Source organism: Mobula hypostoma, chromosome 6 (genome assembly GCF_963921235.1).
Source record: "Mobula hypostoma chromosome 6, sMobHyp1.1, whole genome shotgun sequence".
Classification (NCBI taxonomy): Eukaryota; Metazoa; Chordata; class Chondrichthyes; order Myliobatiformes; family Myliobatidae; genus Mobula; species Mobula hypostoma.
In genome coordinates, this window is record NC_086102.1 from 182,481,061 (window position 1) to 182,507,490 (window position 26,430).

General features: G+C 40.9%; 1 protein-coding gene across 5 annotated transcripts in view; it reads left to right on the forward strand.

Moving 5' to 3' along the window:
* LOC134348652 (dehydrogenase/reductase SDR family member 9-like) overlaps positions 1-26,068 on the forward strand; it is a 37,536-nt gene extending 11,468 nt beyond the window's left edge. For 2 of the 5 annotated variants that reach the window (XM_063052378.1, XM_063052379.1), the window contains exons 2-5: positions 13,422-13,738; positions 15,317-15,575; positions 17,583-17,746; positions 21,153-26,068. In XM_063052378.1, coding sequence (XP_062908448.1) covers positions 13,422-13,738; positions 15,317-15,575; positions 17,583-17,746; positions 21,153-21,373 — 961 coding nt within the window. In that variant the 3' untranslated portion in view covers positions 21,374-26,068. The remainder of the gene's footprint in view (positions 1-13,421; positions 13,739-15,316; positions 15,576-17,582; positions 17,747-21,152) is intronic. The other 3 variants (XM_063052381.1, XM_063052380.1, XM_063052382.1) reach the window with 3 other exon arrangements.
* Positions 26,069-26,430: the final 362 nt, after the last annotated feature.

Consider the following 26,430-nt stretch of genomic DNA (forward strand, 5'->3'; position numbering starts at 1 on the left):
GAATCTTTGGAATTCTCTGCCACAGGAAACAGTTGAGGCCAGTTCATTGGCTATATTTAAGAGGGAGTTAGATATGGCCTTTGTGGCTAAAGGGATCAGGGGGTATGGAGGGAAGGCAGGTACAGGGTTCTGAGTTGGATGATCAGCCATGATCATACTGAATGGCGGTGCAGGCTCGAAGGGCCGAATGGCCTACTCCTTCACCTATTTTCTATGTTACAAGGTGATTGATTATAAGTTAATCATTGTCCTCTGTTTTTCCCCCTATCCCTTCGTTCCATCATTTCCTGCCTGATAGCCTTATATTTCTCCTTACTCCAATTAAATGCTTTCTTAACTTGTCTGTTCCAATCTCTCTCCAGTGCTATGGTAAAGGAGATAGAGTTGTGATCACTATCTCCAAAATGCTCTCCCACTGAGAGATCTGACACCTGACCAGGTTCATTTCCCAATGCCAGATCAAACACAGCCTCTCCTCTTGTAGGCTTATCTACATATTGGGTCAAGAAACCTTCTTGAACATACCTAACAAACTCCACCCCATCTAAACCCCTTGCTCTAGGGACATGCCAATCAGTATTTGGGAAATTAAGATCTCCCACCACGACAGCCCTGTTATTATTACACCTTTCCTGAATCTGTCTCCCTATATGCTCCTTGATGTCCTGTTTACTATTGGGTGGTCTGTAAAAGCACCCAGTAGAGTTATTGACCCATTCCTGTTCCTAACTTCCACCCACAAGAGACTTCGTAGACAATCCCTCCATGTCTTCCTCCTTTTCCACGGCCGTGACAATATCTCTGATCAACAGTGCCACGCTCCCACTGCTTTTGCCTATGTACCATCAGAGTCAAAGACAACTTCTATCCCACTGTTATCAGATGATTAAATGGCCCACTACTATGGCAAGATGGATTCTTAACCTCAAAATCCAACTTGTTATGGCTTTACACCTCAATGTCTGCCTGAACTGCATTTGCCTTGTAACTGTAAACTTCATTCTGCATCCTTTTGGTATTTTCACCCTGTTCTGACTCAATGTGTTGTTGTAATCTGTGTGGACAGTGGGCAAGACAAGTTTTTTCACTGTATGTGTGACAATAATAAACCAACTTACCAATTTACCTGAGCTAGTCCCTTACTAGGATCAGAATTTCACCAGCATATATATATATACATGTATTAAAATTATAAAAGAAAGTAGTGAGGTAGTGTTCCTGGGTTCAATGTCCGTTCAGAAATCAAATGGCAGAGGGGATGAAGCTGTTCCTGAATCGTTGAGTATGTGCCTTCAGACTTCTGTACCTCCTTCCTGATGGTTGCAATGAGAAGAGGGCACGTTCTGGGTGATGTAGGTCCTTTATTGAAGGATGTTGCCATTATGAGGCATCGCTCCTTGAAGATGTCCTGGATACCAGGGAGGTAAGTGCTTATGGTGGAGCGGACAACGCTTACAGCTCTGCAGCTTATTTTGATCCTGTGCAGCAGCCCCTCCCCTCCATACCAGCCAGTGATGCAGCCAGTTAGAATGCTCTCCACGGTACATTTGTACAAATTCGTGAGATTTACCTGTCTAAATCTTTTCCATCCTTGAACTTGTGTCATTTTCTTGTAAACTTTAATTTGTTGGGACTTCGACTATGTCCTCTGGCAATTTGTTCCACATACCTTCCACCACTCTGTGTGTGAAAACCTTTCCTTCTTACCTTAAGTAAGTGTTCTATAGTTTTCGCCTTCCCTACCCTGGGAAAAAGACTGGCTATTCAACTGAAGATTGTTTTTTTTCAATCTTTTTATTAATATCAAAATGTTAAACATAATATAGTATTAATACAAAGCTATTGGGATTACATTGTTAACATATCTAACTAAATATAAACTCAGTTGACACACAGGTATTAAAACCTCCCAAAATTGTACAAAATACAAATATACAAAAAAAACCCAGAAATATCATGAAAAAGGAAAAATAAAATAAAAATACCCTCAGAAAAAAACTGATCTGACAATGCTAACCAACTAAACTAAGAAAAAGAAAAAGACATGGGCTGTTGTATAACATCAAAAAGAACCATTGGTGTCATTAACTCTGCTCCTCTCTGCATATATTTAAAAGAAATAGAATAGGTTTGGAAAAGGTCAAATTACATCATATGGAAGTGTTGAATAAATGGCCTCCAAGTCTTTTCGAATTTAATAGAAGGATCGTAGATGACACTTCTAATTTTTTCTAAGTTTAAACACAACATAGTTTGAGAGAACCAATAAAATGTGGTGGGAGGATTGAGCTCTTTCCAATTCAGCAAAATGGATCTTCCAGCCATTAACGTAAGAAATGCAATCATCTGACGAGTTGAAGAGGTTAAATGATTTAGTTCTATCATTGGTAAACCGAAAATTGCAGTAATAGGGTGAGGTGGTAAATCAATACTCAGAACAGATGAAATAATACCAAATATATCTTTCCAGTAGTTTTCAAAAAAGGACATGACCAAAACATATGAGTTAAAGAAACTAGCTCAGAGTGACATCCATCACATACAGGATTTATATGGGAGTAATAACGAGCTAATTTATCTGTAGACATATGGGTCCTATGTACTACTTTAAACTGTATCAAGGCATGTTTAGTGCACAGAGAGGATGAGTTAACTAATTGAAGAATTTTTTTCCATTTTTCAATAGATAAAGTAAGCTTAAGTTCCCTTTCCCAATCATTCTTAATTTTATTAGATATATCGATGTATTTTCATAATTATAAATAGTTGCTATTATACCTTTCTGAAAAGGATTTAAATCTAATTTTTTTTCCCAAAATATCCATTGGATATAGATTCGGGAAGGTAGGAAGAGCAGTTTTTTAAATATTTCTAATTTGTAAGTATCTAAAGAAATGGGATCTAGGCAAATTATATTTATTATATAATTGTTCAAAGGACATGAAACAGTTATCCAAAAATAGATCACAAAATCGTAATATACCTTTGGTTTCCAAGCCAGATAGGCTTGATCCATAATAGAGGGTTGAAAAAAAATTAGATATAATAGGACTTGCTAGAATAAATTGATTCAGCCCAAAAAATTTTTGAAATTGAAACCATATTTGTAAAGTATATTTAACTATTAGATTATCCATTTGTTTGTGCAATTTAGAAAGAGCAAAAAGAAGCGAAGTCCCTAAAATAGAACCCAGTGAAAACCCTTGTACAGATTTACATTCAAGATTTACCCAATGTGGGCTTGAAATTGTGTCCTAGTCCCATGACCAAAATTATAAATATGGAATATTAATTACCCAACAGTAAAATCTAAAGTTTGGCAATGCCAGACTACCCTCCTTTTCAGATTTCGGTAAATATCTTTTACCTAATCTAGGATTTTTATTCTGCCATATATATGAAGAAATTTTAGAATCAACATTATCAAAATAGGATTTCATAATAAAAATTGGCACGGCTTGAAATAAATATAAGAATTTAGGTAAAATAATCATCTTGATAGTATTAATCCGACCTAGCAATGATAGAGACATTGGTGACTATTTAGTAAACAGGTGTTTAATCTGATCAATTAAAGGTAAAAAATTAGCCTTAAATAAATCCTTGTAATTTTAACCCCTAAATAAATAAAACAGTCGGTAACCAATCTAAATGGTAAACATCCATATATTGGAACCTGCATGTTTAGGGGAAACAGTTCATTCTTATTAAGGTTCAATTTATAACCAGAAAAGTTACTAAACTGAGCCAACAAGGATAAAACTGCGAGAATGGATTTCTCAGGATTAGAAATTTATAATAACAAATCGTCTGCATATAATGACGTACAGTATATATTATCCCATGGATAATACCAAAGATATTAGGTGAATCTCGAATAGCAATTGCTGAAGGTTCTAAAGCAATATCAAATAGTAATGGACTAAGAGGGCATCCCTGCCTAGTACCCCGAAATAAGTGAAGAAGAGGGATCTTTGATTATTAGTAAAGACCGAAGCTACAGGGGTATGGTATATCAATTTAATCCAAGATATAAATATCGGACTAAAATTAAATTTCTGAAGCATACTAAATAAGTATGGCCATTCAACTCTGTCAAAGGCTTTCTCAGTATCTAATGAAATAACACATACTGGAGTACTAAGTGAAGGAGTATACACAATATTCATTAATCTCCTAATATTAAAAGATGGATAACGATTTTTAATAAATCCAGTTTGGTCCACAGATAATTTAAGGTAATACCCTCTCTAATCTAGTTGCTAGTATTTTAGAAAAAATCTTAGAATAAAAAAAAACTGAAGATTGTAACATCACTCTTGCCCTCTATGCTGCAGAGAAAAAAACCTCTAGCTTTTAATTTCCCTTCAACTGAACCCTTTCCAGCTGAGTGACATCCTCACTAAAGTTAGTGACCAAAATTTCACACAAAACTCCAAATATGATCTCATAATGTTATGACTGTGTAATATGGTGTCCCAACTCTTGTACTCAGTGCCCTGACCAATAAAGGTGAGCATGTCAAATGCCTTCTTCACCTGTGTTCCACTTTTAGGGAACTATAAACTTGTACACCTAGCTTGCTCTGTTCTACCACACTGTCCAGAACCCAGACATTACATAAGAACATAAGAAATAGGAGCAGGCGTAGGCCATCTGGCCCGTCGAGCCTGCTGCCCCATTCAATAAAATCATGGCTGATAGGGCCATGGACTAATCTCCACATACCCTCCTTTCCCCCATAACCCTTAATTCCCCTGCTATGCAAAAATCTATCCAACCTTGTCTTAAATGTATTTTACTGAGGTAGCCTCCACTGCTTCATTGGGCAGAGAATCCACAGATTCACCACTCTCTGAGAAAAGCAGTTCCTTTTCATTTCCATCCTAAATCTACTTCCCTGAATCTTGAGGCTATGTTCCCTAGTTCTAGTCTCACCTACTAGTAGAAACAACTTTCCTGCCTCTATCTTATCTATCCCTTACGTAATTTTATGTTTCCATAAGGTCTCCTTTCATACTTCTTATTCCAGTGATTATAGTCCCAGTCGACTCAATCTCTCCTCATAATTTAACCTCCTCACCTCTGGAATCAACCTCGTGAACCTCCTCTACAGCGCCTCCAAAGCCAGTATATCCTACTTCAAGTAAGGAGACCAGAACTGCACGCAGTTCTCCAGGTGCAGCCTCACTAGTACCCTGTACAGTTGCAGCATAACCTCCCTACTCTTAAGTTCAATCCCTGTAGCAATGAAGACCAAAGTTCCATTTACCTTCTTGATAGCCTGCTGCACCTGCGAACCAACCTTCTGTGATTCATGCACAACTACTCCCAAGTCCCTCTGCACAGCAGCCTGCTGCAATTTTTTACCATTTAAATAATAATCTGCTCTTTGATTTTTTTTTTCTTTCCAAAGTGGATGACCTTGCATTTACCAACATTGTACTCCATCTGCCAGACCCTTGCCCACTCAGTAACCTATCTATATCTCTCTGCAGACTCTCCGTATCTTCTGCACAATTTGCTTTTCCACTCAATTTAGTATCACCAGCAAACTTAGAATCATTACACTCAGTCCCCTCTTCCAGATCGTTAATGTATATCGTGAACAGTTGCAGACCCAGCACCGACTCCTGCGGCAAGCTGCTCACCACTGATTGGCAACCAGGGTAACACCCATGTATCCCAACTCTCTGCTTTCTGTTAGTTAACCAATCCTCTATCCATGCTAATACATCACTCTCAACTCTCTGCATCCTTATCTTACGGCTAAATCTTTTATGTGGCACCTTATTGAATGGCTTCTGGAAATCCAAGTAAATAATGTCCATCTGTTCCCCTCTATCCACTCTGCCCATTATATCATAAGACCATAAGATAAAGGAGCAGATGTAGGCTATTCGGCTTATTGAGTCTGCTTTGTCATTCAGTCATGGGCTGATCCAATTCTTCTAGTTATCTCCACTCCCCTACCTTCTCCCCACACCCTTTGATGCCCTGGCTAATCAAGAACCTATCTATCTCTGCCTTAAATACACCCAATGACTTGGCCTCCACAGCCACTCGTGGCAACAAATTCCACAGATCTGCCACCCTCTGACTAAAGTAATTTTTCCGCATCTCAGTTCTAAAAGGACGTCCTTCAATCCTGAAGTTGTGCCCTCTTGTCCTAGAATCCCCTACCATGGGAAATAACTTTGCCATGTCTAATCTGTTCAGGCCTTTTAACATTCGGAATGTTTCTGTGAGATCCCCCCTCATTCTCCTGAACTCCAGGGAATACAGCCCAAAAGCTGCCAGATGTTCCTCATACCGGAATCCTTTCATTCCTGGAATCATTCTCGTGAATCTTCTCTGAACCCTCTCTAATGTCAGTATATCCTTTTTAAAATAAGGAGCCCAAAACTGCACACAATACTCCACGTGTGGTCTCACGAGTGCCTTATAGAGCCTCAGCATCACATCCCTGCTCTTGTATTCTATACCTCTAGAAATGAATGCCAACATTGCATTCATCTTCTTCACAACCAACTCAACCTGGAGGTTACCTTTTAAGGTATCTTGCACAAAGATTCCCAAATCCCTTTGCCTCTCTGCATTTTGAATTCTCTCCCCACCTAAATAATAGTCTGCCCGTCTACTTCTCCATCAAAGTGCATGACCATACACTTTCCAACATTGTATTTCAGTTGCCACTTCTTTGCCCGTTCCCCTAAATTATCTAAGTCTCTCTGCAGGCTCTCTGTTTTCTCAACACTACCCGCTCCTGCACCTATCTTTGTATCAGCAGCAAAGTTAGCCACAAATCCATTAATCCCATAGTCCAAATCATTAACATACATCGTAAAAAGCAGCGGTCCCAACACCGATCCCTGTGGAACACCACTGGTAACCAGCATCAGCAAGAATAGGATCCCTTTATTCCCACTCTCTGTTTTCTGCCGAGCAGCCAGTGCTCCACCCATGCTAGTAACTTCCCTGTAATTCCATGGGCTCTTATCTTGCTAAGCAGTCTCATGTGTGGCACCTTGTCAAAGGTCTTCTGAAAATCAAAGTACACCACGTCTACTGCATCTCCTTTATCTGCTTGTAATTTCCTCAAAAAATTGCAGTAGGTTTGTCAGGCAGGATTTTCCTATCAGGAAACCATGCTTGCTTTGGCCTATCTTGTCATGTGCCTCCAGGTAGTCCCTAACAATCGATTCCAACAATATCCCCAAGTCGTTTTGTATTGGTCCTATATCTATCCTCGATTCTCTTTTACCCTTTATATACTTTAAAAAAAAAAGCTTTTAGTATCTTCTTTAATATTAGTCGCCAGCTTCCTCTCATAGTTCATCTTTTCCTTCTGAATTATCTTCTTAGTTTCCTTCTGCAAGTTTTTAAAAGCTTCCCAATCCTCCATCTTCCCACTAGCTCTGGCTTCCTTGTATGCCCTCTCTTTTGCTTTTAGTTTGGCTCTGACTTCACTTGTCAGCCACAGTAGCGTCCCTCTTCCCTTTGAAAGTTTCTTCTTATTTGGAATATACCTGTCTTGCCCTTCCCTCATTTTTCGCAGAAACTGCAGCCATTGCTGCTTTGCTGTCCTTCCAGCAAAAGTCCATTTCCAGTCAACCTTGGCCAGTTCCCCTCTCATGCCATTGTAGTTTCCTTTATTCCACTGAAATCTGACGCATCGGATTTTATTTTTTCCCTCTCAAATTTCAGTGTGAACTCGATCATATTGTGATCACTGTTCCCTAAGGGTTGCTTAACATTAAGCTGTCTTATCACCTCCAGATCATTGCACAACACCCAATCCAGCACAGCTGATCCCCTAGTGGGCTCAACAACAAGCTGTTGTAAAAAGCCATCCCTTAGACATTCTACAAAACTGACCTGGTTTTCCCAGTCTAAAATCCCCAACGATTATCATGACATTGCCTTTCTGACACGCCTGTTTATCTCCTGCTGTAATTTGTAATCCACGTCCCAGCTGCTGTCTGGAGGCCTGTATACAACTGCCATTAAGGTCCTTTTACCTTTACTATTTCTTAACTCGACCCATAGAGACTCTACGTCTTCCAATCATATGTCATCTCTTTCCAATGATTTAATATTATTTCTTATACACAGAGCCACACCACCCCCTCTGCCTACTAACCTATCTTTTTGAAATACCATATATCCTTGGACGTTAAGCTCCCAATGGCAGCCATCCTTTAGCCAAGTTCTCGAGATGGGCCACAATGTCATGTTTGCCAATCTGTAGCTGAATTTCAAAATCGTCCACTTCATTCCTTGTGCTGTGTGAATTCAAATACAACACTCTCAGTCCAGTAAATGTTGCTTGTCCTCAAAGAACTCCAGTAAGTTTGTCAAACAGGACTTTCCTTTGCTAAATCCATGCTGCATCTGCCTGCTGGATCCATTTCTTTCCAGGTGCCTCGCTATTTAAGGATAGCTTCAAGCATTTTCCCAACTACAGATGTTAAACTAACTAGCCTTTAGTTACATGTCTTTTGCCTACATCGTTTTTTTGAACAGTAGCATGACATTCGCTGTCTTCTAATCCAGCAGTCCCCAACCACCGGGCTGCAAAGCGTGTGCTACCGGACTGTGAGGAAACGATATGATTTGGCGATATGAGTCAGCTGCACCTTTCTTCATTCCCTGTCACGCCCATTGTTGAGCTTGAATGCACGCGAGGTCATTATGCACGCAAGGTCATTACCCGTGCGTCATCCATGTCAGCGCGGGAAGGCGATCAACTCCTCGAGCTTGCAAATGACGGTGGGCTGAAAAGTATGTTTGGCATAACATCTCTGCCAGCATTCTGGATCAAAGTCAAGGCTAAATATCCTGAGATAGTCACGAAAGCACTGAAAACGTTGCTTCCATTTCCAACATGTCTCTGCAATGAATGCAACGAAAACTAAATTGCAGAATAGACTGGACATAAGGAACCCCCTTCGAGTATTGCTGTCTCCCATCACCCCTCGATAGGACCGTCTTGTTGCATGGAAACAAGCCCAGGGCTCCCACTGATTCAGCGATATTGGTATTTTCCAATGATTTTATATGTTCATACGGGGAAAATATGTGCTGTGTGTTTAATATCCAAACGTTATTTAAAATGTTATGATGCTATTGACTTGTAAGTGACTTATATAACCATATAACAATTACAGCACGGAAACAGGCCATCTCTGCCCTTCTAATCCATGCCAAACACTACTCTCACCTAGTCCCGCTGACCTGCACTCAGCCCATAACCCTCCATTCCTTTCCTGTCCATATACCTATCCAATTTTTCTCTAAATGATAATATCAAACCTGCCTCTACCACTTCTACTGGAAGTTCGTTCAACACTGACTTCAAGCTCCCCTGATAATTGACTTATCACTATATTCATGCGAGGAAAATGTGCTGTGTGTTTAATATTAAATTCATTAGATAAACCCTTTTAGAAATGAAATTGAGTGTATTAGCCACTTATCACCTATATTCTGGTTGTGATTAACACTCCTCCCCCCCGCACCCCGAACAGAATCGCCGAAAGCGATTCGTAGAGGAAAAAAAATCAGCACGTACACGCATGCGCACTGGTGCCCGCGCAAGGCTTCATGGTCATGGTAGTCTTTCTCGGGGTAAACACAACGTATTTGACTGCTTCTCTTGTCCGTTGGCAACCCTCCCCACCCCACCCCGCCCGGGGCCAGCCGGTCCGCAAGAATATTGTCAATATTAAACTGGTCCGCAGTGCAAAAAAGGTTGGGGATCCCTGTTCTAATCGACTGGGACCTGCCCAAAGTCCAGAGATTTTTGGTAAATCATCACCAACACCTCTACTATAACTTCTGCTATTTTTTTCAGTATCCTGGGATGCATTCCATCAGGACCAGGGAATTTATCTATCTTCAGGCCCACAAGTTTGCTCAGCACTACCTCTTTAGTGATAGCTACTGTTCTGAGGTCCTCACCTTCCATTGCATCCATAACGTCTCTCTTTGGCATGTTAGATATGTCTTCTGCCATGAAGACTGACACAGAATAGTCGCTCAAAGCCTTGGCCATTTCCTCATTACCGAATATCAATTCCCCCCTCTCGTCCTTCAAGGGATCTACATTCACTTTAGCCACCCTTTTCCGCTTTATATAATTATAAAAACTTTTACTATCTTTTTTATATTTTGTGCTAGTTTATTTTCGTAATCCATCTTCCCTTTCTTTATTGCTCGCTTAGTGGTACTTTGTCGCTTTTTAAAGTTTTCCCAGTCTTCCAATTTCCCACTACTCTTGGTGACTTTGTATGCATGAGCTTTTAGTTTGATGTCTTTTATTTCCTTAGTTATCCAAGGCTGGCTCTCTCCACTCTTACTGTCTTTGTTTTTAACTAGAATATTCTTTTGTTGAGCACGGTGAAAAATCTCTTTGAAAGTCTTCCACTGTTCCTCAACTGTTCACCATATAGCCTGTGTTCCCAGTCTACATTAGTCAAATCTGCCCTCATCCCATTTAGTTTATATTGTTTAGGCATAATACAGTAGGTTTTAGATTGAACTATTGCACCCTTCGTTTGTATGAGAAATTCAGTCATACTGTGATCACTCTTTCCAAGAGGTTCTCCAACTACAAGATCACTAATTTTACTTGTCTCATTGCACAGGACCAGATCTAAGATCCTGCCCTGGTTTAATTTAACACAGTACAATACTTCACATGTCTGAGTTAAATTCCATGTGGATTTCTTAGCTGGCTTGTTCAGTTGTTCTAGATTTTGCTGTCATCTTAAATAACCTCCTTCACTATAACATCAGTTCTGGTGTCATCTTTCTTATCAAACTTTCTTATCATGCCAACAATTGTCACAACTCTAGCAAACAATATATTCCAGCTCATAACAATTTTCTTCACAAGTTACTTTTGCCTTGCAAAGTATTTATCCCTGCAATCAGTTAAAGTGCTGCATTCACCTCCTCCCTCACCTCCAACAGGGCCCCAAACAATCCTTCCAGGTGAGGCAGCACTTCACCTGTGAATTGGCTGCTGTCCTCTAATGTGTCCAGTGCTCTCATTTCGTCTATTATTTGATGAAACCAAAATTGAGCTTTTTGGCCATCAGACTAAATGCTATGTTTGGTGTAAGCCAAACACCGCACATCATCAAAAACACACCATCCCTACCGTGAAGCATGGTGGTGGCTGCATCATGCTGTGGGGATGCTTCACTGCAGCAGGCCCTGGAAGGCTTGTGAAGGTAGAGGATAAAATAAATGCAGCAAAGTACAGGGAAAACCTGGAGGAAAACTTGAGGTAGTCTGCAAGAAATATGTGACTTGGGAGAAGATTTGTTTTCCAGTAAGACAATGACCCAAAGCTACACAGGAATGGCTTACAAACAACAAAGTTAATGTCCTGGAGTGGCCAAGTCACAGTCCGGACCTCAATCCAATTGAGAATTTGTGGCTAGGGCTGTTCACTCATGATCCCCATGCAATCTGACGGAGCTTGAGCAGTTTTGTAAAGAAGAATGGGGAAAAATTGTAGTGTCCAGGTGTGCAAATCTGATAGAGACCTATCCACACAGACTCAAGGCTGTAATTGCTGCCAAAGTTGCATCTACTAAATACTGATTTGAAAAGAGTGAGTACTTATGCAATCAATTATTTAGTGTTTTATATTTGTAATTAATTTAAATTGCTTTGTAGAGATCTGTTTTCACTTTGACATGAAAGAGTTTTTTTTCCTGTTGATGATGTCAAAAATGACAAATTAAATCCACTGTGAATCACTGTTGTAAAACAATAGAACATGAAAACTTCCAAGGGCAATGAATACTTTTTATAGGCACTGTACATCCCAAAGAAGTATTCTAATGGCAGGGTGATGCAAACGTGGCTGACAGAAGTCAAAGCCAACAGAAAAGCCAAAGAGAGGGCATATAATAGAACAAAATTTAGCGGGATTATTAGAAAATTGGGAAGCTTTTAAAAACTAGCAGAAAGCAACTAAAAAGTCATAATGAAGGTAAAGATGGAATATGAAGGTAAGGCAGCTGATAATGTTAAAGAGGTGCCAAAGTTTTCTTCAAATATATCAGGTGTAAAAGAGAGACGAGAGTAGATATCAGAGGTAGTAATGAGGACAAGGAAATGGAGGACAAAGTGAATCAGTATCTTGCATCAATCTTCATTGTGGAAAACACTAGCACTGTGCTTGTACACTGAGAGTGTCAGAGGGCAGAAGTGTGCGAAGTTGCCATTACTAGAAGCAGGTGCTTGGGAAACTGAAAGGTCTGAAGGTAGATAAGTCACCTGGAACAAATGGTGGACACACCAGGGTTCTGAAAGAGGTGGCTGAAGGGATTCTGGAGACATTAGTAACGATCTTTCAAGAATTAGTTGATTCAGGCATGGTTCCAGAGGATTAGAAATTTGCAAGTGTCACCCCACTCTTCAAGAAGGGAGAGAGGCAGAAGAAAGGAAATGACAGGTCTCAGTGGTTGGGAAGATGTGAAAGTCGATTGTTAAAGGTGTGGTTTCTGGCTACTCAGAGGCACATGATAAAACAGTTCATATTCAGCATGGTTTCCTCAAGGGAAAATCTTGCCTGTCAAATCTGTTGGAATTTTTTGAAGAAATAACAACAGGATAGGCAAAGAGTTGGTGCTGTTCATCTGGATTTTCAGAAGGCCTTTGACAAGGTGCCACACTTGAGGCTGCTTAACAGGTTAAGAACCCATGGGATGACAGTAAAATTACTAGCGTGGATAAAGCAGTGGCTGATCGGCAGGAGGTAACGAGTGGGAATAAAGAGAGCCTTTTCTAGTTGGCTGCCAGTGACTAGTGGTGTTCCATTGGGGTCTGTGTTGGCACTGCTTCTTTTCACATTATATTTCAATGATTTTGATGATGGAATTGATGGCTTTGTGGCTAAGTTGCGGACGGTACAAAGACAGGTGGAGGGGAAGGTAGCACTGAGGAAGCAGAATGGCTTAGATTAGAAAATTGGGCAAAAAAGTGACAGATGGAATACAGTGTCAAGAAATATATGGTCATGCACTTTGATAGAAGAAATAAAAGATTTTTTTTATAATGGAGAGAAATTCGAAAATCTGTGGCACAAGGTGACTTGGGAGCCCTCGTGCAGGATTTCTTAAAGGTTAATTTCCTAAAGGTCGAGTCAGTGGTGAGGAAGGCAAATGTGGTGTTATTTTGAGAGGTCTGGTATATAAAAGCAAGGATGTAATATTGAGCTTTTATAAGGCACTGGTGAGGCCTTACTTGGAGTATTGTATGGTATAAACATCATAAAAATGAAAAAATGACTTGAATATCTTACAGAATATTATTATTCACAGAATAATTTTTTTCTTCTTTGTTATAAAGCTAGTTTTTGGAGTCAATTTTACATTTTCAGTGTCTCATCAAATCCATAGGGACATGTTTGCCTACATTCTGGCCTCATTACTAATATGGTTTCTGTGCTGGTGGATACGAGACAGACGCAAACTTGAGCATCTCTCAGACAAGTATGTGTTCATCACCGGGTGTGACACTGGTTTTGGAAATCTGGCTGCCAAGTCTTTTGATAAAACTGGATTCTGGGTACTTGCTGGGTGCCTGACAGAGGAAGGGGCACAAAGGTTAAGCAATGAAACCTCAAGTAGATTGAAGACAATCGTGCTGGATATTACAAAGTCAGAGAGCATTGAAAATGCAGTGAACCAAATCAAGCAGGAGGTGGGACACAGAGGTAAGTCAAATTTAGAAAGTTAATTGCTAATAGTTTTCAGAAGCATGAAAAAATCCAAGCAACACACACAGAATGCTGGAGGAACTCAGCAGGCCAGGCAGCATCTTGGAAAAGAGTAAAGAGCCGATATTTTGGGCCGAGACCCTCATCAGTACCTTGTATTCTGTCTGGGTAGCTGCCAACCTGATGGCATGAATATCAGTTTCTCCTTCCAGTTTAAAAAAAACTCTCTCCACCTCCCCTCTTTTTCTGTTCCCCACTCTAGCCTCTTACCTCTTCTCACCAGCTATCACCTCTCCCCGGTGACCTCCTCCTTCCCTTTCTTCATTTGCCTACAGTCCTCTCCAGTCAGATTCTTTGCTCTCCAGCCCTCTCCCTTTCCCACCCACCTGGCTTCACCTATTAGCTTCTAGTTATCCTTCTTCCCTTCCACCCACCTTTTTATTCTGGCATCTTCTCCCCTTCCATTCCAGTACTGAAGAAGGGCTTTGGCCCGAAACATCAACAATCTATTATTTCCATAGATGCTGCCTGGTCTGCTGAGTTCCTCCAGAATTTTGTGTGTGTTGCTCTGGATATCCAACATCTACAGAATCTCTGGTGTTTATGTTTGCATCGATCTGATTCTGACTTTACCTGCTTGAGTCTAAGCATCCAGATAGAGACTGCTAGATACGTTATTGATCCCAAAGGAAATTAGAGTGTCACAGTAGCATTACAAGTGCACAGATAAAGTTCGAGGTACACTGGGTAAACAGGAAGGAGCCAACCCAGAGTACAGTCCCCCGAGGGACCCGAGTGCTGCTTACAAACAAGGCACACAAACTGGTCTGCCCGTTTGGTAGTCCATTATCCAGGGTAGAATGGAAATGCTAACCTGCTTTGAATGGAGCTTTTCCCCCAGCAATAAGGGCTGTATGGTATTGAAGGCACTTGAAAAAAACGTGATCCTCACAGTGCGATCCAATGGGGAGTAGGCTTGTTCAGCAGGTAGAGGACAGCATCGTCAACTCCAATGTGCTCCTGCTATTTTGTCAGGTTGGAGACGCAAGTGTCTCCAGATGCTGGAACCCGGAGTAATGAACAAAATTCTGGAAGATGAGAGAAGGATCTTGGCCTGGAATGTCAACTCTCCATTTCCCTCCAGTTCCTCCAGGTCCTCCAGCTAGCTGTTTGTGAAATTGTCAGATTCCAACACTTACAGTGACTCATTTCCACCTGATCATTACTATGCTTAATCATATAATAATAATAAAATAACAAAATATCATAAAATCCTTTTGTTAACAATAACAAATAATAATAATGCCTGTGTCTCTGGTTTTACCAGTTTGAGCTGAGAAAAATATAAAAATATGATAATAATAATAATGAGCAGGGTATATATTGTCCCAATAGTAATATCTACAAATGGTATTTTTTATCTTAATATACATCTATGGTTTATTTATAATTGTCGGCATTTGTTATCTTCATATAAACAGTACTGTGTATGTTTTATGCATAACTGCCCGAATTTTTTATCTTTATATACTGTATGTATGTTTAATGTATAATTCCCCTTATTTGTTTCTACAGGTCTTTGGGGCTTGGTAAACAATGCTGGGATTGTTGGGACACTTTGTCCCATTGATTGGTTAAGAACTGAACATTTCCGAAGACCTATTGAAGTTAACTTACTGGGATCTATAGAAGTGACGTTAAAATTGCTGCCACTGATTAAAAAAGCTAGAGGAAGAATTGTGAATATAAGCAGTGTTCTTGGCCGATTAGCTGTGAGCGGTGGTGGATACTATGTGTCAAAGTTTGGCATAGAAGGTTTCAATGACAGCTTAAGGTGAGGACATGAAAAGATTGATATTCTGTTATGGGCTTCTATTGTGGACTGAGAGTGGGAAGGGGGCAGGGAGAGGGGAATCATGGTTGGGAAAAGGGGAAGGGAGAGGGGAGGGAGCAGGAAGCACCAGTAAGACATTTGTAATGATCAATAAATCAATTGTTTGGAATCAAATGACCTTGCCTGGTGTCTCAGGGATGGGTGTGTCTGCACCTGTGCCACCCCACACTCCTGGCACTCCTTCTCTACCACCTGTCCTACACCCCTCCCACGGTGCTCCACCCTCGCCATTCCCAACATCCTTTGTTCCCGTTAGATTTACAAATTTGCTCTCTGCTCCATGTTGACAAATACAGTACTGTGCAAAAGTCTGTGTGTGTGTATATATATATAGATCTTCTACAAAAGTCTTATAATATATATGGCTAAGACTTTTGCAGAATACCTTTTGACTCAGTTGAACATTAAGTATTTTTAATTCAATGAATCATATCACAGAGTGATTAATTTCAGTCTGATTACAGACCAGTTTTTATTTCATGTCTGATTTTGTGCATTTGTTATGTGTTGTTATCCCTTATATTGAAAACTATAGTTTCAATGAGCAATTTCAAAGACGTAACTCTCTGATTTCAGTTATTGTGGGCACTGAGGGAATGTTAGACTGTTGGCGATCTCGTGTTTTGGAGTGGACTTTACACAAAAATACCTGACAATACATTTATGCTTCTTGTTTCGATTGTCCAATTTTAACCAACGTATTTTAAATTTGAGTCTCAGATCAGATGAGGTTTATATATGCAATCAATTCCGATGTGACTTTCCTTTACACTTTCTAACAACACTACACTGATTGGCCTAAGCTCAAATAATAACGAGGCAGCCTATAGAGAAGAAGTCATCACCCTGACACAGTGGTGTCAAGAAAGCAACCTCTCCCTCAATGTCGCAAAAACAAAGGAGCTGCTTGTGGGCTACAGGAGGAATGGAGACAGGTTAACCCCTATTGACATCAATGGATCTGGGGTTGAGAGGGTGAACAGCTTTAAGTTCATCAACATACACATCACCGAGGATCTCACGTGGTCTGTACATACCGGCTATGTGATGAAAAAGGCACAACAGCACCTCTTTCACCTCAGATGGTTGAAAAAGTTTGGTATGGGCCCCCAAATTCTAAGGACTTTCAACAGGGGCACGATTGAGAGCATCCTGACTGGCTGCATCAGTGCCTGGTATGGGAACTGTACTTCCCTCAATCACAGAGAGTGGTGTGGACAGCCCAGTGCATCTGTATATGTGAACTTCCCATGATACAGGACATTTACAAAGACAGGTGTGTAGAAAGGGCCCGAAGGATCATTGGGGACTCAAGTAACCCCAACCACAAACAGTTCCAGCTACCATCTGGGAAACGGTACCACAGGATAAAAGCCAGGAGCAACAGGCTCCGGACAGCTCCTTCCACTAGGCCATCAGACTGATTAGCTCATGCTGACACAATTAGCCCTTCTGACCCTTCGAGCCGTGCCCCTCAGCAATCCCCTAATTTAATCTTAGCCTCATCACGGGACAATTTACAATAACCAATTAGCCTACCAGCTGGTACATTTTAGGACTGTGGGAGGAAACTGGAGCACCTGGAGGAAACCACGCAGTCACGGGGAGAACGTACAAACTCATCCCAGGCAGTGGTGGGTATTGAACCTGGATCACCTGTACTGTAAAACATTGTGCTCACCACCGCACTATTGTGCCACCTCATTACCTCATAATCAACAGTAAAATTCAGGTTCTAGGTACCACCATTTTCCTGTTCTGTGCCATCCTGCAGTGTCATGAGGGTGCATTTGGTAAGGGCACATTGCAGCCTCACCTTTGCAAAAGTACAAAAACAGGAAGAGTACCTTAACAAATTTTATTAATGGCATTGAATAATATTTTCCACTCCAGTACAGCTATACAACCAAACCATTTCTCATCTATGCTAAATTTGCTTTTGCTTAGGCGTGACATGAAGAGATTTGGAATAAAAGTTGCTTGTATTGAACCCGGGACCTTTGAAACCAGAATGACCAACTGTGAAATACATCGTCATGAAAAGGAATGCCTCTGGGATGATCTCCCACCGGATGTGAGAAAAGAGTACGGAGAAGACGATTTAATACAATGTAAGATATATACACCTACTCAGCTTAATAGAAAATGAATCCATAGCCCTGGGAATTACATTAGGCACAAGCATTTTATTATTGACTTTGTTTTGGTAGGCCATTAAAATAATTATTGAAGATTAATACTAAAAATTATGAATAAGAAGTGTACTATGATATTTGTTGAGTAATTTTAGAAACCTGAAGTTCGTGTAAAAAAAAAAGTTAATTCTTATTTTGTCTGAAAGGCCTGCTGCTATATTTTATGGAAGTGCATTTTGAATTAATTGAAGCTTATTATGAAGATCTTCACAGACTCGTAATCTTTCAGGATTCAGTTTGTCTTAAACTTGGGAGCAGAAAACGTAAAAGATTGAGGGGAGATTTGATAGAGTTATACAAAATTATAAGGGGTATAATTAGGGTAAATGCAAGCAGGCTTTTTCCACTGAGGTTGGGTATGACTACAAGAGGTCATGGGTTAAGGGAGAAAGGTGACATGTTTAAGGAGAACATGAAGGGAAACTACTTCACTCATAGAGTTGTGAAGGGAAACTTCTTCACTCAGAGAGTGTGGAATGAGCTGCCAGTGTAAGTGTTGGATGCGAGCTGAATTTCAACATTTAAGATAAGTTTGGGTAGGTACATGGATGGTGGAGGTATGGGGAGCTATGGTTCTGGTGCAGGTCCATGGAGGTAGGCAGATTAAATGGTTCTACACTGACTAGATTGGCCAATGGGCCTGATTCTGTGCTGTGCTTTTGTATAACTATGATTCTGAATCAGTTTTAGTCATTTCCTTTCTTAGATGGCTAGTTTTGAAGAGCAATTGTATGAGAACAATATTGCATAATGGTCACATGTTTAAGTACTGTAGTTCATTAAACCATGTAGCAAATCAGAAGGTATGCCTTGGCACCTCTGATGATTAATTGCTATCCGAAATAGACTCGATCTATGCAAGTACGAAATGAGGTAGAACCGTTCAGGACTCTGGAACTTGCTTTCGCAGGTTTAGCGATCATGAAACCATTAGTTTTCAGCATCATTCCTCCATGGAATTAATAATAATTTTGAAGTTTGCATGTATGCACATTTGAATAGGGATATTAATGACTCTGTTGCAGAGGGTCACTAGATCACTTGTCTTGTGCAGTTAGTCACGTGCTAAATTGTTAGGACGTGATTAGACTGGAAACTGTGCAGAAAGGATTTACCAGAATGTTGTCTGAATGGAATATTTTAGTTGGAAGGAGAAATTGGATTTCCCGGGTTTGGTTTCCTTGGAGCAGAGGAGTCTAAGGGGAGGCCAGTGAGAGGTACAGTACTGGGCAAAGGCTTAGGCAGAAATATATAGCTAAGGTGCCCAAGGCTTTTACACCGTACTGTATTTGTCCACATGGAGTCGAGAACAAGTTTGTAAATCTGGTGGGAGCAAAGGGTGTTGGGAATGGAGAGGGCAGAGTGCCACGGGAGGGGTGTGGGACAGGTAGCAGAGAAGGAGTGCTGGGGTGGGGGGGTGGTGCAGTTTCACACACTCCACCTCAGAGACTGCAGGCAAGCTCATTTGATTCCAAACAATTGGTTTATTGATCATTACAGAATGTCTGTCTGGTGCTGCCTGCTCCCGCCCCTCTCCATTCCCCTTTTCCCAACCATGATTCCCCTCTCCCTGCCTCCTACCCTATCTCAGTCTGCAATAGAGACCCATATCAGACTCAGGTTTATCATCATTCACGTCATGACATTTGAATTTTTTTCTGCGGCAGCAGTATTGGTGCAATACTTAAAATAACTACTGTACTGTGCAAAAGTCTTAGGCGGCCTAGCTATAGATATGGGGAGACAGCAGGAAAAGATATCTAAAACTTGAAGGCACAGTTTCATTGTGAAAACTAAGAGGATTAGAAGGGATCTGAGAAAAGAAATTTTCATCAGAGTGTGGTTGCAATCTGGAGCTCAGTGCTGAGAAAGTGATGGAGGCATACAGTATTTTCTCACAACAGTTCTAGCTTCATGGAGTCAGAGTTATAGAACATCGAAACAGATCCGTTGGCCCAATCATCCATAGAATCAGAGTTATTCACCATCGAAACAGGCCCTTTGGAGATCATGTCAACCATGATCTCTAACTCAGTTAGTCCCATTTGCCTAATTTGGCCCTTGTCTCTCAAGGCTTTCTACCTCCATGTATTTATCTAAATGTTTTAAACATTGTAATTGCATCTGCCCTCTACAGGTTCCTCTGGGAACTCATTTCATATACCCACTGTTCGTTAAGCACCATGTCATATGATGTGGGCAATCATGGTCTTTCCAAGACCATGATTGTTCTTGGAAGTGGTTTTGCCATTGCCTTCTTCTGGGCAGTGTCTTTATAAGACAGATAACCCCAGCCATTATCAATACTCTTCAGAGATTGTCTGCCTATTGTCCTTGGTTGCATAACCAGGACTTGTGATCTGCACCAGCTGCTCAAACGACCATCCACCACCTGCACCCACGGCTTCACTTGACCCTGATCAGGGAGGCTAAGCGGGTGCTACACCTTGCTCAAGGGTGATCTGCAGGCTCGCAGAGGGAAGGAGTGCCTTAAACCTCCTTTGGTAGAGATGTATCTCCACCCCACCACCTCAGGGTTTAGTGTAAATGGGTAATGTTTGGTCAATGGAGACTCAGTGGGTCGAAGACCTTGGTTCCATGTTGTATCTCTCCATGACTATGACTGAAATTTCAGTAAGGAAATCCATTTAATTAAAGTTCAAAATATATCATTATCAAAGTATATACACCATATGTCACCAGATACAACCCTTATTGTCCCATGGGCATACTCAGTAAATCTGTACAATAATAACCATAATGGAATCAATGAAAGACTACTCAATTTGGGCATTCAACCAGAGTGCAGAAGACAATAAGTTGTGCAAATACAAAATGAAAGAAATAATAATAAAATATAAATAAGCAATAAATATAGAGAACATGAGATCAAGAATCCTTGAAAGTCAGTACATTGACTGTGGGAACATTTCAATGACAGGGCAAGTGATGTTGTTTCAAGAGCCTCATAGCTGAGGGGTAATAGAACCTGAACCTTGTGTGAGTCCTGAGACTCCCGCACCACATTCCTAGTGGCAGTAGTGAGAACAGAGCATGGGCTGGGTGGTGGGGTCCCTGAGGCTGCAACAGTGCTCCATGTAGATATGCTCAATGGTGGGGAGGGATGGAGTGAGGAAATTCATAATCCTGCTGTGGTGTAACAGCAACGTTAGCCATCCTTTTCTCATTAGAGATGATAGACCTGCATATTATAAAGCACTTTCCATTATTGTATGAGATTTTAAACATATACCACCCAAATTAGTTTATTTGTGATTCATTAAAGTCTACCCCACTAACACTTTGCTTTGGATATTCACAGCGGTTGTCAGACGGGAGAAACTAGTGAAATTATTGTCGAGTACAGATCTTTCCCTGGTGGTGTGGTGTATGGAACATGCTCTATCAGCCAAGTACCCAAGGACTCGGTACAGTGCCGGCATTGATGCAAAACTACTATGGATCCCCCTATCATATTTGCCAACATTTATTGCAGATTACCTGCTGACTACGGATACGATAATAAACCCAAGTTCTGTGTAAAGGATTCTCACTCTATCTTCAGTGTGAACATTGTTTATTAGAAACATTGACACTGGAAGGCTCTGGACCAAATTGCAGACAATTTGTGACATATTTGTACATGGAGCTTAAAAAAATGGAGGGTTATGGGCAACCCTGGGTAATTTCTAAGGAAGGACATGTTGGCACAGCTTTGTGGGCCGAAGGGCCTGTATTGTGCTGTAGGTTTTCTATGTTTCTATTTGTCCTGCTACAAGAATGCAAGTGTTTATATCGCCAATATTGTATAGTTAGATTTTGTTCACGTGTGGATAAAGAATCTGTTTTTGAGGAATGTGAGCTGAATCAAGGATGGCTTACATTTGGGTAGTTAATGAAGAAAGGAATATCTACATTTATTCAGCATTTTTTTTACTTCACCCCGCAGACAACGCTACTAATGGTACCTTGGTGCATACTATTGTACATTTTTATGCTTAAGCTGCTGGAGTAGGACTTGAACCTACAAACTTCAGACTTGAGGTGAGAGAGCTGGTCCACAGATCTAAAGTGGAAATTGCTGGAAAAGGCATGCAGCAGAAAATTTCAATCAGACAAAGAAATTTCCTAATTACCAAAGGCTGTTAAAGTGAAATAGACAGAATAGCCCAAATTACTTCTTCCTTGTTGTTAAGATTTATTATTGTCTTTATATCAAAAACTGAATCAACATTTGAACTGATGTTGTTTATTCAACCATAAGACATAGGAGCAGAATTGGGCCATTCATCCCATTCAGTCTGCTCTGCTGTTCCATCATGGCTGTTTATTATCCCTCTCAACCCCATTCTCCTGCCTTCTCCCCATAAAGACTGATGTCCTTACAAATCAAGAACCGATCAACCTCTACTTTAAATATAGCCAATGATTAGCTTCAACAGCCATCTGTGGCAACGAATTCCACAGATTCACCGCCCTTAACTAAAGAAATTTCTCCTCATCTCTGTTCAAAATGGACATGTTTCTATTCTGAGGCTGTGCCCTCTGGCCCCAGAACAATCCCCCCGCTCTTACAATAGGAAAGATCTTTTCCATGTCCACTCTCTCAATATTCACTAGAATCGATCAGAAACCCTCCTCATTCTTCTAAACTGCAGTGAGTACAGGCCCAGACCTATCAAATGCTCTTCCTACATTAACCTTTTCATTGCCTGGATCACATTACTATGAGCCTCTTCTGGATCCTTTCCAAAGACAGCATATCCTTCCTTTGATAAGGGGCCAAAGTACTCTCAATACCCCAAATGCAGTTTGAATAATAACCTCTAAAGCATCAACATTACAGTATTGCTTTTATATTCTAGTCTTCTTGAAATGGCTGCTAACATTGCATTTGCCTTCCATACCACCAACTCACCTGCAAGTTAGCCTTCAGGGAATCCTGCAAAGGATTCCCAATTCCCTTTCTAATTTTTGATTTTTCTTCTCATTTAGAAAATAGACTATACCTTTATTCCTTCTTGCAAAGTACAAAGCCATATACTTCTTGACACTGTATTCCATCTGACATTTCTTTGCCCATTCGGTTAATCTATCGAAGTCCTTCTGCAGATTCCCTGCTTCCTCAACACTACCTGCTCTTCCACCTGTTTTCATATCACCTGCAAACCCGGCCACAGATCAATTAATTCCAACGTCCAAATCATTCGTGAAAAAAAGCAGTCCCAACACCAGCCACTATGGAACACCACTAGTCACTGGCAGCCCCTTTATTCCCACTCTTCCTTTCCTGTAAGTCAGCCAATCTACTTATCCATGCTAGTATCTTTCCTGTAATACCACACATTCTTCTTTTGCTTCATGGACTTGTATGTGACATCCTGTCAAAGGCCTTCTGAAAATCAAGTAAACACCATCCACTGATTCTCCTTTGTCAACACTGCATGTTATTTCCTCAAATTCAAACAGACCTGTCAGATAAATTTTCCCCTTAAGCAGGCCATGCTGACTTCAGCCTATTTTATCAGGTACCCCAAATCCTCCGCAATCTCTTCCGCTACCTCTTTCAGAACCCTGGGATGTACATTCAGGTCTTTCAGCTTCCCAAGCAACTTCCCCTTCGTAATAGCAACTACACTCACAATTGCCCTGTGACTTCCTTTAATTTCTGGCATACAGCTCTTGTCTTCCACAGTGAAGATTGAAGCAAAATACTTCGAGTCAATCAGCCAATTCTTTGTGCCCTATTACTACCTCTCTAGCATCATATTCCAGCGGTCTGATTCCTCCTCGCGCCTCTCTTTTACTCTTTATATATCTGAAAAACCTTTTGGTATCCTCTTTAATATTATTTTCTAGCTTACCTTCATATTTCATCTTTTCTCTCCTTGTTGCTTTTTTAAGTTGCCTTCTGTTGCTTTTTAAAAGCTTCCCAAACCTCTAGCTTCTCAGTAGTTTTTGCCATATTTTATCCCCTCTCATGCTCAAATCTGATCTTTGACTTCCCTTGTCAGCCACAGTTGCCTTTTGCTCCCTTTAGCAGACTTTTTCACATTTGAGATGTATCTATCCTGCACCTCCAAATTGCCTCCAGCAACATCATCCATGCTATTCTGCTGTCATCCCTGCTAGTGTCCCTTCCAAGCAACTTTGGTTAGCTCATCTGTCATGCCTCCATATCTGACTTTACTGCACTGCCATACTGCCTTTGGTTTCTCTTTCTCAAACTGCAGGGTGAAGTGAATGCTGTCATATTATGATCACTTCCTCCCAAGGGTTCCTTTACCTTAAGCTCCCTAATCAAATCTGGTTAATGACATAAATCCCAATCCTAAATTGCCTTTTTTCTGAGTGGGCTCAACCTCAAGCTGCTCTAAAAAGCAATATCATTGGCATTGACATTCTCTGAAGGCCTTCTCCTGGATTCCAGCACCAAACTGATTCTCCAAATCTTCCTGCAAATTGAAATCACCCATGACTATCGTAACATGATAGGAATCCAATTTCTACTTATAGGGATACTCCTGACCTTTAATATGTATCCTTGTGTATTACTCTGTGTAAAGATATTTCTGTCATTGATAACGCAAACGCAAGAAAATCTGCAGATGCTGGAAATTCAAGTAACACACACAAAATGCTGGTGGAACTCAGCAGGCCAGTCTAGGAAGAAGTACAGTTGACATTTTGGGTCGAGACCCTTCGTCAGGACTAACGGAGAAAAGAGATGTAAGAGATTTGAAAGTGGGAAGGGGAGGGGGAGACCTGAAATGATAGTAGAAGACAGGAGGGGGACGGATGAAGCGAAGAGCTGGGAAGTTGATTGGCAAAAGGGATGCAAGGCTGGAGAAGGGGGAGTATCATAGGACGGAAGGCCTTGGAAGAAAGAAAGGGGGAGGGGAGTACCAGAGGAAGATGGAGAACAGGCAAAGAGTTATTGTAAGAGGAAAGGAGAAAAAAAATATTAAAAATAAAAATTAGGGGTGGGGTAAGAAGGGGAGGAGGAGCATTAAGGGAAGTTAGAGAAATGAAAATTCATGCCATCAGGTTGGAGGCTACCCAGACGGAATATAAAGTGCCTGAGTATGGCTTCATCTCGACAGTAGAGGAGGCCATGGACTGACATATCGAAATGGGAATGGGATGTGGAATTAAAATGTGTGGCCACTGGGAGATCTTGCTTCCTGTGGCGGACACAGCGTAGGCGTTCAGCAAAGCCGTCTCCCAATCTGCGTCGGGTCTCACCAATATATAGAAGGCCGCATCGGGAGCACCGGACGCAGTATATCACCCCAGCCGACTTACAGGTGAAGTGTCGCCTCACCTGGAAGGACTGTTTGGGGCCCTGAATGGTGGTAAGGGAGGAAGTGTAAGGGTATGTGTAGCACTTGTTCCACTTGCAAGGATAAGTGCCGGGAGGAAGATCGGTGGGAAGGGATGGGGGGGATGAGTGGACGAGGGAGTCTTGTAGGGAGTGATACCTGTGGAAAGCAGAAGGTGGGAGGGAGGGAAAGATGTGCTTAGTGGTGGGAAAATTCTCTTTTCCTGTTTTTATACAGTATCTCATCATCATTATGTGCAATATCATATGACGTGGCAATGATGGTCTTTGACCATGATTGTTCTTGATAATTTTGCTACAGAAGTGGTCTACCATTGCATTCCCCTGGACAGTGGCTTGACAAGATGGGAGACCTCAGCCATTATCAGTCGTCTTCAGAGGTTGTCTGCCTGGCATCAGCGGCTGCATAACCAGGACTTGTGATATGCACCAGTCGCTCAAATGACCATCCACCAACTGCTCCCAAGGCTTCACATGACCCTGATCATGGTGCAGGGGTTGGGGGGGTGGGGGTGGCGATAATCAGATGTTACACCTTGCCCAAGGATGACCTGTGATCTGCTGGCTAGCAGAGGGAAGAAGCAACTTACACCTCCTTTGGTGGAGACGTATCTCCATCCTGTCACCCACACTTTATAGCTTACCTTGTTAAATAATTTCTGAAGTGACATATGCAGGATGCACTGCTTTTCTTAAGACAGCTCATGATGTGCATATGATTAGAAAACGGACCATTCTACTCTAGATTCTAGATTATGGTCGTCTAGATTCCGATTCTGATCAGACTAACTTGATTATTGTGCTTGTAAGAAAACAGTAAAAATAGCAACTTTTTGGGATCCTTTTTAAGGTAGATTTAGCTTAGCAAATGTAACTATCAACAATTTGAAATTTTACTGTATTAAATTTAGCAATAAAATATTTTCTTGATTATTTAATGATATTTTGTACTCTTTATTTTTTTCCAGTCAAATGCATGGATTTTTATTTTGTATAGAGTGATTCAGCATTTGCATTGGATGAGCTATGAAACTAAAAACTGAGTCATTACTGGCAAAGGCAAACATTGAAGGCAAATACTTAATACAAATGATTATGCTAGGTTGGACAATGTGATTTAATTTCTGGTCTTAAGCACTTAAAAGATATCTAGGGGATATTTTTGCCAGCAGCATCCATATCCTGAAAAAGGAATGTAAACTGAATGGCATACTGACATCTAATTGAGTTGATTCTGTCTGCATTTTTAAGTTTAGGG